The 13,670-nt window shown below is 58.1% G+C and overlaps 1 protein-coding gene and 1 long non-coding RNA gene across 6 annotated transcripts; one reads left to right on the top strand and one right to left on the bottom strand.

The window, feature by feature from the left end:
* Positions 494-2,204, bottom strand: LOC110261591. 2 transcript variants are annotated; one of them, XR_002345914.1, is made up of 2 exons: positions 1,347-2,204; positions 494-832 (listed from the first exon to the last, which is right to left on the bottom strand). It is a non-coding gene; the product is annotated as an uncharacterized LOC110261591 (long non-coding RNA). The 2 variants fall into 2 exon arrangements; XR_002345915.1 differs by having other exon boundaries at positions 494-814.
* Positions 2,235-12,941, top strand: NFATC4 (nuclear factor of activated T-cells 4). Of its 4 annotated transcripts, XM_013978172.2 has the most exons (11): positions 2,363-2,622; positions 3,719-4,814; positions 7,639-7,801; positions 8,375-8,574; positions 8,883-9,055; positions 9,531-9,671; positions 10,571-10,626; positions 10,899-11,025; positions 11,217-11,801; positions 11,988-12,061; positions 12,527-12,941. In XM_013978172.2, the coding sequence occupies exons 1-11, from the start codon at positions 2,523-2,525 to the stop codon at positions 12,527-12,529; spliced, it is 2,718 nt and encodes a 905-aa protein (XP_013833626.1). In that variant the 5' UTR covers positions 2,363-2,522; the 3' UTR covers positions 12,530-12,941. The 4 variants fall into 4 exon arrangements, with proteins under 4 accessions (XP_013833627.1, XP_013833626.1, XP_013833628.1 ...); XM_013978173.2 differs by lacking the exon at positions 11,988-12,061 and having other exon boundaries at positions 2,235-2,622; XM_013978175.2 differs by lacking the exon at positions 11,988-12,061 and having other exon boundaries at positions 2,495-2,622; positions 11,217-11,480.

Here is a 13,670-nt window from a genome sequence, read left to right as displayed (position 1 = left end):
ACACAAGGTGAGAAAGCAGAGCTGTGTTTAGGTGTGCGCGCTAGGGGGCAGCCGAGCAAGGACAAAGGCCCGGCCGGCGAGAAACCGGACTGCGGGTAGGAGGTTGGCTGGGTCTTTGTGGCCGCCAGGGGGCAGACGTGTAGAACAACCTGAACCTAAAACTACCCTCTCTACCCCTAGCAGGACGTTGCAAGTCAGAAAACCATCACTCTGTTGCAGCCTAGGCAGATCCGAGGGTTTTCAGAGATGAGGAGATGCCCCCCCCTCCACTCCCCCCGAGGGAAGCTTGGCGCTCTAGGCCAGCTTGTTCACCACATTTAAGCTCAACAACTCTTTCCTCTGCCCGCACCCCCGGGGCCCCCACCCGCAGAGGGGAAATTGAGTCACTGGAAGGCAAAGCCAGAGTCGTCAGGGGAATGTGCGCCAACGCCAGCCCTCAGGGCCTTCCAGATGCTGGGAGGAGGGGGTGGGACCTCCAGGAAAATACACAAAGTGGGGTGAGAGGGGGAGGCGGCTGGCTGGGCAGGAGCTGAGCCAGACACATGGAGAAACGCTGCCCAGGATCAAAGGAAATATGACATTTGAAAAGAATGTGCACGTCTGCTTGTGCTGCGGAGGTGGGGCAGAGGTGGGGGGCGGTAGGGGCGGCGTGTGGTGGACCTGGGGCCACGTCGGGGTCTCTTCCCCTGCCCTTCTCGCCTGGGCTTCCCACCTCCTTCTGCCCCCCTCTTAGGTGGAGGCTTCCCGTCGGTCTCAGGATGTTCCTCGCTCTCCCCCTCCGTGGGTCTCTCCTTCCTTTATTTCCGAGATGAAGCTGGAAGGGAAATGTAACCTGAGGAGGCCAACCAAAGGAGGGGGGGGGAGAAAGAAAAATCAAACCAGGCCGCCTCCCCGCTCAGCCTCGGAACATTCTTCTCTCCCCGCCGGCCTCGCTTCTTCTCCCCGCCCCTCCGGCGTCGTGGCCCTGGGCTCGCCGCCTGGGCAGCTCCGCACGTCACTGGGGTCCCCCGGGGCTGGAGGGGTCCCCAGGGCGGGCCAGAGGGAGGACGGGAGAGAAGGGAGGGGAGCCGCCTCGGCCGCGGCAGAGCTCGGGCCCGCCGGGCCAGCCCTCCCCTCTTCCCCCGCCCCGACGAGCCTGTTTCTCATTAGAGTACGGGGCGCGGTCCCCGACCGGCTCCTGAGTGTTTGTAAACGTCTGACCCAAGGGCCAGTCGCTTAACCCTTTAGGTGCAGGCCTGGGGCACCGGTGGTGGCGCGGTCCTGAACCAGAGGGATTTGGAGTAAAAATCTCTGAGGCCTGTTAGAGAGGTTTGAAGCACACAGTCTGCCTAGGGGGAAAGGGTTACCTCTCCCCCACGAATCTCAGTCGAACCCCTTCTCATACAGCAGGGCCCCACCATGCCTGCCCTTCCTAGAAACTCCAGTTCTGTCTTTCTTCCACCTCCAGCCCAGGTGACAGGTGTCCAACCCTGGGGCCCCCCAGGTCGCTGGGCTCCGGGGCTCTGGTAAACCTGGCCGGGGTTATCAGGATTGCCGGAGCAGGATGCCATCGGATCCGAGATTCTTTCCAGACTACAGTTCTAGGGAGGAGGGAGCCGACTTCCCGTGGAGGCTAATTAATGTTCCCTCTGGGTGGCTGAGACTAGGGTAGAGGTAAAGCCCGGCCTGGATCATCGCCCATGGGCCCGTGGACCTTTGAACAGTGCCCGGAGACAGCTAAATATTCTTCACTTTTGGAAGACGGGGAGAGATGACCTGTGGAGGGGCTGATTTGGCAGAGCAAAGGCTTCCAGAAGGCCTAGTCAGGGGGGCCTAGGGCTGGGAGCTTCAGAGGAATGGCCTGCTCCTCTTCAGAGAAGCCTGGAGCCATGCTGCACTCCAGAACCGGCCTGGCCTTAGGTTTAGAGGGAAATGGGGGAGAGAGGTGGTCCTCCCTTGTTAGTTGCTGGCTGCACAATTCTCCAGAACTTTAAAAAAGGTCTTCCGTGGGTCCTCTATATTGTGGGCCCACTATGTGGCCCCTTTAAGACGCTCGGACCCAGAGCCTCTGAACTTAGGCTAAGTTGGGGATTGTGGTGGTAGCGCTCCCTGCGGGAAATGATTGTCATAACTGCGAGCCAATAGGCATCATTATGGTCGTACCACGCTTGAGGGACCGTTTTCCAATTCAGTTTTGTTCTTTTTTTTTTTTTGAGGGGGAGGGACTGGAGAGAGGACAGAGGGAAGGAGGGTGGGGGAGGACAAGGCGCGCGTGGTTTTCCCATCTCATCCCTGGAGGCGGGGCTGGAGCATCCCGGGCAGCCAATCAGGGACAGGCTGGGGGGGGCACTTTGAAGAAGTTTGGGGAAAAAAGTTTGGAAAAGTTTCTATAATAACGAGGGGGCGTCCAGAGGGAGGCGGCAGCGGCGAAGGAGGGGGCGTCTCGGAGAAGGGAGGGAGGGAGCCACCGGTCTAGAGACTGCAGCCTCCTGAGACTCCCCCCCTCCCACCCAGCCCGGGACCTGGGGGCTTTGGCCGGATCCATGGGGGCAGCGAGCTGCGAGGATGAGGAGCTGGAATTTAAGCTGGTGTTCGGGGAGGAAAAGGAGGCCCCCCCGCTGGGTGCGGGCGGTTCGGGGGAAGGTTAGTGCGGGGCTGGGAAGGGGTCTTGGGGTTCGTGAGGGACGGGCGAGGGGATCCCGAAGCTGGGGACTTTAAGGTAGAGAGCCTGGGGTGAGAGATGAGGGGGCCAGAGGTTGAGGGGAGTCCCAGGGCTCGAGGATCTGTGGAGGTGAGGCTGGGGGCCGGGCACCACTTTCTCCTTTTTAGGTCGTGACTGGGGTGGGGGTGGGGGTGCTGTTGGCTGCGCGCCGCCTCTCGCTCGGCTCCGCCGACTGTCACTGGATGGGGGCGGGCGGGAACAGCGGTCCCGAGAGCCCGAGGCGCCGCCAGGGAAAGGGAGGTTGGGCTCTAGAGGTTGCCCTTTGGGGACCGATCCCTAGGCCCGCAGCCTAGACGCCGGGGGCTGGGGGCGCTCTCAGGCCCCGCCAGGGCTCCCCTCCCCCTCCCCTGTCTGGCCGCAATGAGAGGCAGATGGCGGGGATCGAGCCGGGGGCGGCGGCCGGCCGCTCGCACGAATCCGCACAGCCTGCGCCCCCCCCTCCAACCCCGCCCTCGCCCGGCCGGCGCACTGCACCCCCTCGGTTGCACCCCCGCCCCCAGATTGGGGGGAGCGAGGGAGGAGCCACCACCACTCGTCATCACGGCCCTGGCGCCCCCCTTCCCCCGGCCACCGTTGCGATGGCAACTGGGGCTCCTGCCAGCGCCGTTTGGGGGTTTGGGAACCGCTGCTAATTGGGTTCATGTGTGAGTCGCCCCCAGCCCAGCCCAACGCTTCCCTTAAACACGCCTCCAGGCCCAGCTCCAGCCGCTCTCAACCCGCCTCCCTCACCTTAAGACCCGCCCCGTCTGGTACCCCAGGTCCCAGGGCCAGGAGCTCAGACCGTGAGGTTCCCTGAGCCTGGCGTGCGTGGATCTGTATCCACCTTCCCACGTCCAACTTTGCTTTGTCTTGTGGCTCTGAAGGGCATCTCAGAGACTCCTCTTTGCTGAGGAGGGGGTAGCATACAGGATTTGGGAGGCTGTGCACTCAAAGAACCTAGACATCTCACCTGCTTCTCTCTCTCCCCCTCTCCTGTGTCATCCCTCTCTCTGTCCCCTTCCCTTTCTATTTTGACAGAACTGGACTCAGAGGACACCCCACCATGCTGCCGTCTGGCCCTGGGGGAGCCCCCTCCCTATGGCGCCACCCCTATTGGCATTCCCCGGCCTCCACCCCCTCGGCCTGGCATGCACTCCCCACCACCCCGCCCAGCCCCCTCTCCTGGCACTTGGGAGAGCCAGCCAGCCCGGTCAGTGAGGCTGGGGGGGCCGGGAGGGAGCTCCGGTGGGGCTGGGGGAGGCCGCGTTCTTGAGTGCCCCAGCATCCGCATCACTTCCATCTCTCCCACTCCTGACCCACCAGCCACGCTGGAGGACAATCCAGATGCCTGGGGGGAAGGCTCCCCCAGGGATTACCCCCCACCAGAAGGCTTTGGAGGCTACCGAGAGGCAGGGGGCCAGGGCGGAGGCCCCTTCTTCAGCCCAAGCCCAGGCAGCAGCAGCCTGTCCTCCTGGAGCTTCTTCTCAGACGCCTCCGACGAGGCAGCCTTGTATGCAGCCTGTGATGAGGTGGAGTCTGAGCTAAATGAGGCAGCCTCCCGCTTTGGTCTGGGCTCTCCACTGCCCTCGCCCCGGGCTTCCCCTAGGCCGTGGACCCCAGATGACCCCTGGAGCCTGTATGGTCCGAGCCCTGGAGGCCGGGGGCCAGAGGATAGCTGGCTACTCCTCAGCGCTCCTGGGCCCACCCCCGCCTCCCCAAGACCTGCCTCTCCCTGTGGCAAGCGGCGCTATTCCAGCTCAGGAACCCCATCTTCGGCCTCCCCAGCTCTGTCCCGCCGAGGCAGCCTAGGGGAGGAGGGGCCTGAGCCACCTCCACCACCCCCATTGCCTCTGGTCCGGGACCCTGGCTCCCCCGGCCCTTTTGACTACGTGGGAGCCCCACCAGCAGAGAGCATCCCCCAGAAGACCCGGAGGACTTCCAGCGAGCAGGCGGTGGCCCTGCCTCGGGCTGAGGAACCTGCCCCATGCAACGGGAAGCTGCCTTCAGGAGTAGAGGAGGCCGGGGCTCCTCCCGGGGGTCCTCGGAAGGAGGTGGCAGGCATGGACTACCTGGCAGTGCCCTCCCCACTGGCTTGGTCTAAGGCCCGGATTGGGGGACACAGCCCAATCTTCAGGTGAGGGTTGTGACTTGCACCACTGCTGTGTCCAGCCACCCCACTCTGGGGGCAGGAGGGTCAAGGAAGGGATAGGTTTGAAAAAAGGTCTTGGTTGTGTTCCCTGGGCATTTCAGAAGAGAATCTGCTACCAGCTTATAGCTGTTGTCATCTACTCAGTTTTCTTTCTTTCTTTCTTTTTTTTTTTTTTTGTCTTTTTGTCTTTTTGCCATTTTTTTGGGCCACTCCCACGGCATATGGAGGTTCCCAGGCTAGGGGTCTAATCGGAGCTGTAGCTGCCAGCCTATGACAGAGCCACAGGAATGCGGGATCTGAGCCATGTCTGCAACCTACATCACAGCTCACCGCAACGCTGGATCCTTAACCCACTGAGCAAGGGCAGGGATCGAACGCGCAACCTCAAGGTTCCTAGTCGGATTTCGTTAAACACTGCGCCACGACAGGAACTCCATCTACTCAGTTTTAAGGAGAATTTTTTTTCAAAAGCAGCCCCTTTGGACAGATGATTTGCAAAAGGACAGTTACTCCCTTTGGACCAATTAGAAAAAGCCCTTCCAACCCTCGGAGGACCACGTAGGTAAAGGAAGAATTTCTCTAGGGTGTCTCCCACCCCCAGCTCTGTGGTGAAACATATAGGGCCGGATTTCAGCCCTTCACTAACCTTTTTTTTTTTTTTTTTTAAGGGCCACAGGTGAGGCATATGGAAGTTCCTAGGCTAGGGGTTGAATTGGAGCTGCAGCTGTTGGTCTACACCACGGCCACAGTAACGCTGGATCCTTGACCCACTGAACGAGGCCAGGAACCGAACCCACATCCTCATGAGTAGTAGTTGGATTCGTTTCCGCTGCGCCATGACAGGAACTCCCAGCCCTTCTCTAACTCTTAATTTCTAGGGTCTGACATGTGGCTTAAAAGTATACCTTCTGGGAGATCCCGTCGTGGCTCAGTGGTTAACGAATCTGACTAGGAACCATGAGGTTGCAGGTTCGATCCCTGGCCTTGCTCAGTGGGGTAAGGATCAGGCGTTGCCGTGAGCTGTGGTGTAGGTCGAAGACGTGGCTCGGATCCCATGTTGCTGTGGCTGTGGTGTAGGTCGGCGGCTACAGCTCTGATTCGACCCTTAGCCTAGGAACCTCCATATGCCGCGGGAGAGGCCCAAGAAATGGCAAAAAACCAAAAAAAAAAAAAAGTATACCTTCTAAATTTGAATAAAATAGCATGTATTTTCAAATCAGATAACTTGTATTAAAAAAAGCAGTTCTTGGAGTTTCTGTCGTGGCTCAGTGGTTAATGAATCCAGGTAGGAACCATGAGGTTGCAGGTTCAGTCCCTGGTCTTGCTCAGTGGGTTAAGCATCCGGCGTTGCTGTGAGCTGTGGTGTAGGCTGCAGATGCAGCTTGGATCCCGAGTTGCTGTGGCTCTGGCATAGGCCTGTGGCTACATCTCCGATTCGACCCCTAGCCTGGGAACCTCCACATGCCGCGGGATCGGCCCTAGAAAAGGCAAAAAGACAAAAAAAAAAAAAAAAAAAAAAAAAAAAAAAGCAGTTCTTGCTCTTCTCCTACTCTTTTCACCCTCAAAGAACCCTGTCCTTGTCCATAATCCTAAACCTTGGGTGTCAGATCCAGCTGTCTCCATCTTGAAAAGTTTCCTTAGGGAAAGAAATGTTAACACTTGTTCCCCTGGGTTCCTATAGGGCAGGGTTTTTCATCCTCAGTACTACTGATTTGTTTTGAGCAGGATAATTCTTTGTTGTGTGTGGCTGTGCTGGACATTGTAGGATATTTAGCAGTATCCTGGTCTCAATCCATTAGATGCTAGGAGTGCTTCTTCTCCTAGTTGTGACAACTAAAAATGCCTTAAGGAGTTCCTGTCATGGCTCAGTGGTTAATGAATCCAGGTAGGAACCATGAGGTTGCAGGTTTGGTCTCTGGTCTTGCTCAGTGGGTTAAGGATCCGGCGTTGCTGTGAGCTGTGGTGTAGGTTGCAGATGCAGCTTGGATCCTGCGTTGCTGTGACTCTGGCGTAGGCCTGTGGCTACAGCTCCGATTAGACCCCTAGCCTGGGAACTTCCCCATGCCCCGGGTGCGGCCCTAGAAAAGAGAGAAAGAAAAAACAAATAATAAAATAAAATAAAATAAAATAAAATAAAATAAAATAAAATAAAATAAAAATGCCTCCAGACATTGCCAAGTCTCATCTGGGGGCAATTACCAATGGAGAGCCCCTGGCCTGGAGTATCTGGATGCTCACTACAGGAAAGTTGCACCTCTGTGACTCCTAGCTCTCCAGAACCCACCTGTCTAGCCCCAGCTAGTGGAAAGGGCGCTGGCCTGGGAAGGGCTGTGCCCATTCTGGGCATTGTCCATTTCTGGCTTGTTTAGACTATGGTCTCCCCTCTGGGTCTCAGTTTCTTTATTTGGAAAAAAAAGGGGTTAATTTCGGAGACCTTTTCTGACCCGAGGTGGTGCTTCCTTACTTGACTCTTCCCATCCAGACCTGGGGTTTGGAATAGGCTTGGGGTTCATCTGTATCCAGGGGTATCTTGCTACCCCAGACCCTGTGTTCAGAGCTGGGAAGAAGAGAGACTTAGTCCTGGTGCCATCTTCTCCACTCATCTTGAGGGGCTGGGAGGGGCCTGTCCCCTATCTCTCCTGCTTCTAGGCTTTTGGACGGTTCACAGTGTGATTCACTGTTGCGAATCCCTTTCTCACACATCTGCACCCTCTCCTCCCTCACATTCCTGGGAGCTGGGACCCAGGGCTGCCCTGACTGGGAGCTGAGGCTGCAGGTGATCAGTGCTCTTTTCTCTGTCTCTACCCAGGACCTCTGCCCTCCCGCCCCTGGACTGGCCTCTGCCCAGCCAGTATGAGCAGCTGGAGCTGAGGATCGAGGTGCAGCCCAGAGCCCACCACCGGGCCCACTATGAGACAGAGGGCAGCCGGGGAGCTGTCAAAGCTGCCCCTGGTGGTCATCCTGTGGTCAAGGTAAGGAGCCTGATTGCCTCTTTCCTCTCCAGTCCCAGATCCCTGCAGATGGGTTCCAGCTGTGCAGACCCATGGCACTGCCCTTTCCCACACTCCCTCTCAGCAATGACCCTGCAGGCGGCCTGAGGGAGGGACTGGCCTTGGGGGAGGAAGGGTGCACTTCAAGGACCCGGATATACTTTCTACTCCTTCATCCCTCCACCCCCGCTCCACTCATCCCATGGGACACCAGCCTCATGTCTACTCTGGAAAATGATGGCCTGCCAGATGTGGGGGAGGGGTTAGGCTGAGGCCAAAGTTCACTGGGAGTTAGGTTGTCTCTGTTGAGTTGGTCCAGTCTCTCTTGGAAGATTTTCCCCTTTGCCCAGCCCACTTTGGGCCTTTTTCCAAGAATAACACTGTGAACTCCAGGCCACGTTTTCTCCACAACCGGTGCCCAATCCCCCCTGGGAACCCCTTCCAGGATATCCATTATCTTTCACTCCTCACCAGGGGTGGACTGAAAACCTAGGGATGGATGGAGGATGTGACAGTGGGGATTTCAGTTGAGGGGCCTCTGTCTCCCTCTGCCAGCTCCTAGGCTACAGTGAGAAGCCACTGACCTTACAGATGTTCATCGGCACTGCAGATGAGAGGAACCTGCGGCCCCATGCCTTTTACCAGGTGCACCGCATCACGGGCAAGATGGTGGCCACAGCCAGCTATGAAGCCGTAGTCAGTGGTACCAAGGTGTTGGAGATGACACTGCTTCCTGAGAACAACATGGCAGCCAAGTAAGTTCCCTCTCCACTTCCCTTGAGTGTTCAGGCTTTAGGACCAGCCTTTTCCAGGGGGCCTAAACTAGGCCCCCTCTTCCTCACTCCAGAAGAGCTAGGCATCATCTCTAGGAGCTGGTGTAGGATCTGAGGACTTTGGGGCTGGGGAGCACTCTGGAAAGGCCACCTCCGCCTGCCCCCCACCCCAGTCTCCCAGAGAAGATCATTTAGGGCTTTGGATGGAGGGTGGAGGTCTCCCTCTAGAGGGGCTTCAGCATTCTGACATCAGCTGGGAGGGCTTAGCACCTTTGATTCTTTGCCTTCAGCATTGACTGTGCTGGAATCCTGAAGCTTCGGAATTCAGACATTGAGCTGCGGAAGGGTGAGACGGACATCGGGCGCAAGAACACACGCGTGCGGCTGGTATTCCGGGTACACGTGCCTCAAGGCAGTGGGAAGGTCGTCTCGGTGCAGACAGCATCGGTGCCCATCGAGTGCTGTGAGCAAAGAGGCCCTGTGCCATCTCTGTCTCTGGCTAACTTCTTGTCTGTGTGTCTGCCTGCCCATCTCCTCTGCAGAGTGTGCTGTGCCCTGCTGGACCAGGGAACACCTGTAAAGGACCCCACCCTATTTCTATCATGGATGGGCTGGCAGGGAGTGTTCCCCTTTATCCCTGCTTCAGATTCTGTCTCTGGGCTGGACTAGAGCAACCCTGGCCTCCATCTGCCCCTGGGTGGCCCCTATGCACTTGTTTGCATAACTCGATGGCCTAGTCTTTCATCTCTCCCTTTGCCCAGGAGCGGCTCCTTACATGGTCTGTGTGACCCCAGGGAGACTTTTGTTTTTCTTGTGTGTCTGCCACTGAGGAGGGCTCCTCCCGGGCCCTGTGGCAGTCATTCCAAGGAGGGTGGGGGCACAGGAGGCTGTCCTCTCCATACCCAGCCCAGCCAGGCCTCTCCTGCACTGCTCTGCAGCCCAGCGCTCAGCCCAGGAGCTGCCCCAGGTGGAGGCCTACAGCCCCAGTGCCTGCTCTGTGAGAGGAGGGGAGGAGCTAGTGCTGACCGGCTCTAACTTCCTGCCAGACTCCAAGGTCGTGTTCATCGAGAGGGGCCCTGGTGAGTACCCAGTGTGGGGTGGGGGAAGGCAGGCAGGAAGAGCTTGGAATGAGAGGGTTGATGAGCTCTGACACTGTCTCTAAACTAGCAAGATGAGCCTCGATTTCCTGATCTGTAAAATGGGACAGATAGACTGCCCTTCCTCTTGTTCTGTCTGTTTCCCAGGCATGCTGTCCAGCGGTCTGAAACGCTCAGGGTGGGGAATAAATGGAAGGAATATACATTCTTGTTATTAAAGAGGAAGCAGCTTTGAGTTAATTTCCCACCATGAGGGTAGGGAATGTGAGAAGGGAAGAGGGGATCTCTACCCTCATAGCCTACGCCTGAGCCTCTCCTCAGTTTCGGGTCTAGCAGCACAGCTATGATTACAAGAGCATGTGAGGTGCCCCAGGATGGAGCTGCAGGTGTGGAGAAGGGAAAACTGAGGGGTCCAGGTATTCTTACCAGCCCGGGGCCTCTGCCTACACCTGACTGAGAGCCTCATCCCTACCCTCAATTTTAACACCCTAGGACCAAATCATAACAGAGTCAGAGGTTCTGGATCATGAGACTTGGGGTCTCATTGCCTCCCTTCAAGCTGGGCCCCTTTTCTACCCTTGAACTTCCTTCTAGCTCTGTCATGGGAGGGGATGTTTGGAGTTGGGTGGGAGGGTTCAAGAGTGGCTTCTGGTCCCTGGACTGGTCCTGCCATTTCCCTTGGCCTCTGTTTGCAGCTCTACGTTGTGGGGACAGTTTTAAACCCTGCCTGTTCCATTTGATTGAATAAGCATGCGGGGGGCTCCTCTGTGAGTCAGGCCTTGTCAGGACCTTCTAAATCTGGCCTTGGCTCCAGCGGGAGGGGAAATGCCAGGGGGCAGGGCCGCAGGGCTGGGCTGGAGCTCTCTGTTCTTCCCGCACAGATGGAAAGCTGCAATGGGAGGAGGAGGCCACAGTGAATCGGTTGCAGAGCAATGAGGTACCTGTGTTATAGGGCCCCCACCCTGGGGGTGGGAGAGGTTAGGAAATTCTCAACCAGCTCCCTTGCCCTTGGGAGTGGACTCCAGAGGCTACCTGCTCTTTTCTGGAGGAGGCAACCTGGCCACTCTGGAAGCAGGGACATCTCTAGGGAATGAACTTTGCTCCTTTGCAAATAGAAAAAGCCAGGAGGTAGAGTTTGGGTACTTGGAAGGGCTGGGCTGACCCTAGATCCCTTGAGGGCTTGCCGCCTCATCCTCTGCTCTTCCCTAGGTGACCCTGACCCTGACCGTCCCTGAATACAGCAATAAGCGAGTGTCCCGGCCAGTCCAGGTCTACTTTTATGTCTCCAATGGGCGGAGGAAGCGCAGTCCTACCCAGAGTTTCAAGTTCCTGCCTGGTGCGCCCCGAGACACCCCTGGTGGGGATGTGGGGAGAGGGGGCTGAGGCAGGGGCAGAGGGATGCCGTGCCCCATGCTGGGGGGCCAAGGAACCGATGAAACCTGGGGATGGAGAGGCGGTGGGAGGGTGTGCAGTGGGGAGACTGCCAGCCCTCTCACCAGCGCGACCTCCTGCTTCCCATCTGCCCAGTGATCTTCAAGGAGGAGCCTCTACCAGATGCATCTCTCCGGGGCTTCCCTTCAGCCTCGGGCCCCCCCTTTGGCTCTGAAATGGACTTCTCACCACCCAGACCCCCCTACCCCACCTCCTATCCCCATGAAGACCCTGCTTATGAAACTCCCTATGTGTCAGAAGGCTTCAGCTATGGCACGCCCCCTCTGTACCCCCAGACAGGACCCCCACCCTCCTACAGACATGGCCTGCGGATGTTCCCGGAGACCGGGGGTACCACAGGTTGTGCCCGCCCACCTCCAGGCTCCTTCCTTCCCCGGCCCTTCCCTAGTGACCCCTATGGAGGACGGGGCTCCCCCTTTCCCCTGGGGCTGCCGTTTCCTCCTCCTGCCCCCTTCCGACCTCCACTGCCTTCATCCCCACCACTGGAAGGCCCCTTCCCTCCCCAGAGTGGTGTTCATGCCCCCCCTGCTGAGGGATACAATGAGGTAGGGCCGAGCTATGGCCCTGGGGAGGGGGCTCCGGAGCAGGAGAAATCCAGGGGTGGCTACGGCAGCGGCTTCCGAGACAGTGTCCCTATCCAGGGTATCACGCTGGAGGAAGGTGGGTGTGGGACGGGGGCTGTGAGTGTGCGTGTGTGCAAGAGATTGCTCTGCATGTTTGCTGAGGGCTGGAGCTTGGCTTTCCAGAGGTTGGGCATCCGTGGTCCCTTAGGGCCGGTTGGAGGGCTTCAGGAGGCAAGTGCTTGCTGCGTGTGGCCACCTGAATCCAGTTAACTTGATTCTGAAGGGAGCGTGGAGTACCTGCCAGCCCTTTTCCTGCCTCGACCCTCTGCCCCAGATCACAGAATCTCAGGGCTAGAGGTACTTTCCAGATCGTTTAATCTAGCTCCCTGTTCGCAGATTCAGGCACTGAATTTCAGAGAGTGGCAGTGGCTTGCTGAGGTCTCAGTCAAGTGCGGTATCCCTTGCCTCAGCTTCCCCCCTAAACATGGTGACTGTGGTCTGGATTGCCCATGAGGAGGCTTTCCAATCTCCCCTCTCCTTCCTCCCACTGGCTACGCCCATCTCCGGCCCTGCTGACAGGCAACTGCCCTGACATTGCAGGGGGAGCCAGCGGGAAGGGGCTGGCATGAGGGCCTGGGAGCCCACGTGGATTAAGAGCAGATGTCAGGACACATGGGGGAAACTGAGGCTCAGGGGAAGAGAAGCTAGAGCAGGAGGAGCCCAGAGGCATCCTAGACAGAGGCCTGCCTGGAATGGATTGGGAGTCTGGAAAAGGAGGCGCCCTGGCCCTAGCCCGGTCTCTCAACTGCTCCTCCTTTACAGTGAGTGAGATCATTGGCCGAGACCTGAGTGGCTTCCCTGCACCTCCTGGAGAAGAGCCTCCTGCCTGAACCTTCGCCTGGCACCCCCGTCCCCACCCCCAAGCCCTGTCCACTTGCCTCCATCCTGGGGTGGTGGTTCTGGATGCTGGGGGACCAATCTTGTTCCTCTTTCCCCAGTTCTTACCTCCTCTCCTCTCCCCTCCCTGCCCTCCCCTAGCTGAGGTGTGGCCCCTGGGCCTTGGAGGGCTGGGGGTGGGAGAGTGTGGAGGACTGGGAGGGGGCGGACACTGGGTGGGGGCCGGACACAAGGACTGGAGGACTGATGGGAGCAAAGGCCATGCCTAGACTCGGTATGGGCCACAGTGCTGGGAGGCTGGGGACAGGTTGATGGGTAATAAACTGCTCACTGACTAGTGCTTCAGGCTCCAGAACTCTTTGGAGAGAGATGGGGTGCTTACTCTCACCCTGGCCTCGGGAGGCTTGGAACCTGGCAAGAGATGGGATGTGGCTGGGCACATTACAGAGTCTTAGTGCAGGGGGCTGGGGAGTGTTTGAAAGACCCCAGAGGCTCCCTTAATGGGGTAAGGTTGGGGGCCGGGGCTTGTAGGCCTCTCCTCCTTGGGATTCAGATTCCTTTAGGACCTTTGGGAAGATCTGTGTATTTGCAAGTTCCTTCCTCTTGCCACCACCCAGATGATTCTGATTCATAGCCAGGGTTAGGAAACACCAGTCTAGTCCCTCTCCCTCATTTACAGAGGAGTGTGCTAAGGCTCAGAGAGGGAAAGGATTGCCCTGTATCACACAGCTAATCAAGAGCAGGTGGAACACTGCATCCTGGGCTTCTGCCCCCAGATATCCTAACCCATGGGGAATCAGGCCCCGGAGGCTTATCCCCCTGGGGCAGGGTAGGGGGTGAGGGAGGCCTGGCATGGGTTCGTCCACACTCTGAATTCCCCATCTCTGGGGACTGTGAAGACATTCTGGAAAGACCTGCGCTTTAGAGGCAGACTTTAGGAAGTCAAGCAGCTTGCCAGAAGCTCTGGCATTGCCTGAGTCCAGCCCATCCCAGAGATAATACCCCCATATCACCACTGACAGGCCCAGCCTAGAAACCTGTTTGGTCCCCTGATCTGGACAGCCTAGGG

This window comes from Sus scrofa, chromosome 7, assembly GCF_000003025.6.
Source record: "Sus scrofa isolate TJ Tabasco breed Duroc chromosome 7, Sscrofa11.1, whole genome shotgun sequence".
Lineage (NCBI taxonomy): Eukaryota > Metazoa > Chordata > Mammalia > Artiodactyla > Suidae > Sus > Sus scrofa.
The sequence above is the reverse complement of the archived record's forward strand: the minus strand, read 5'-3'. Positions and strand labels throughout refer to the sequence as shown.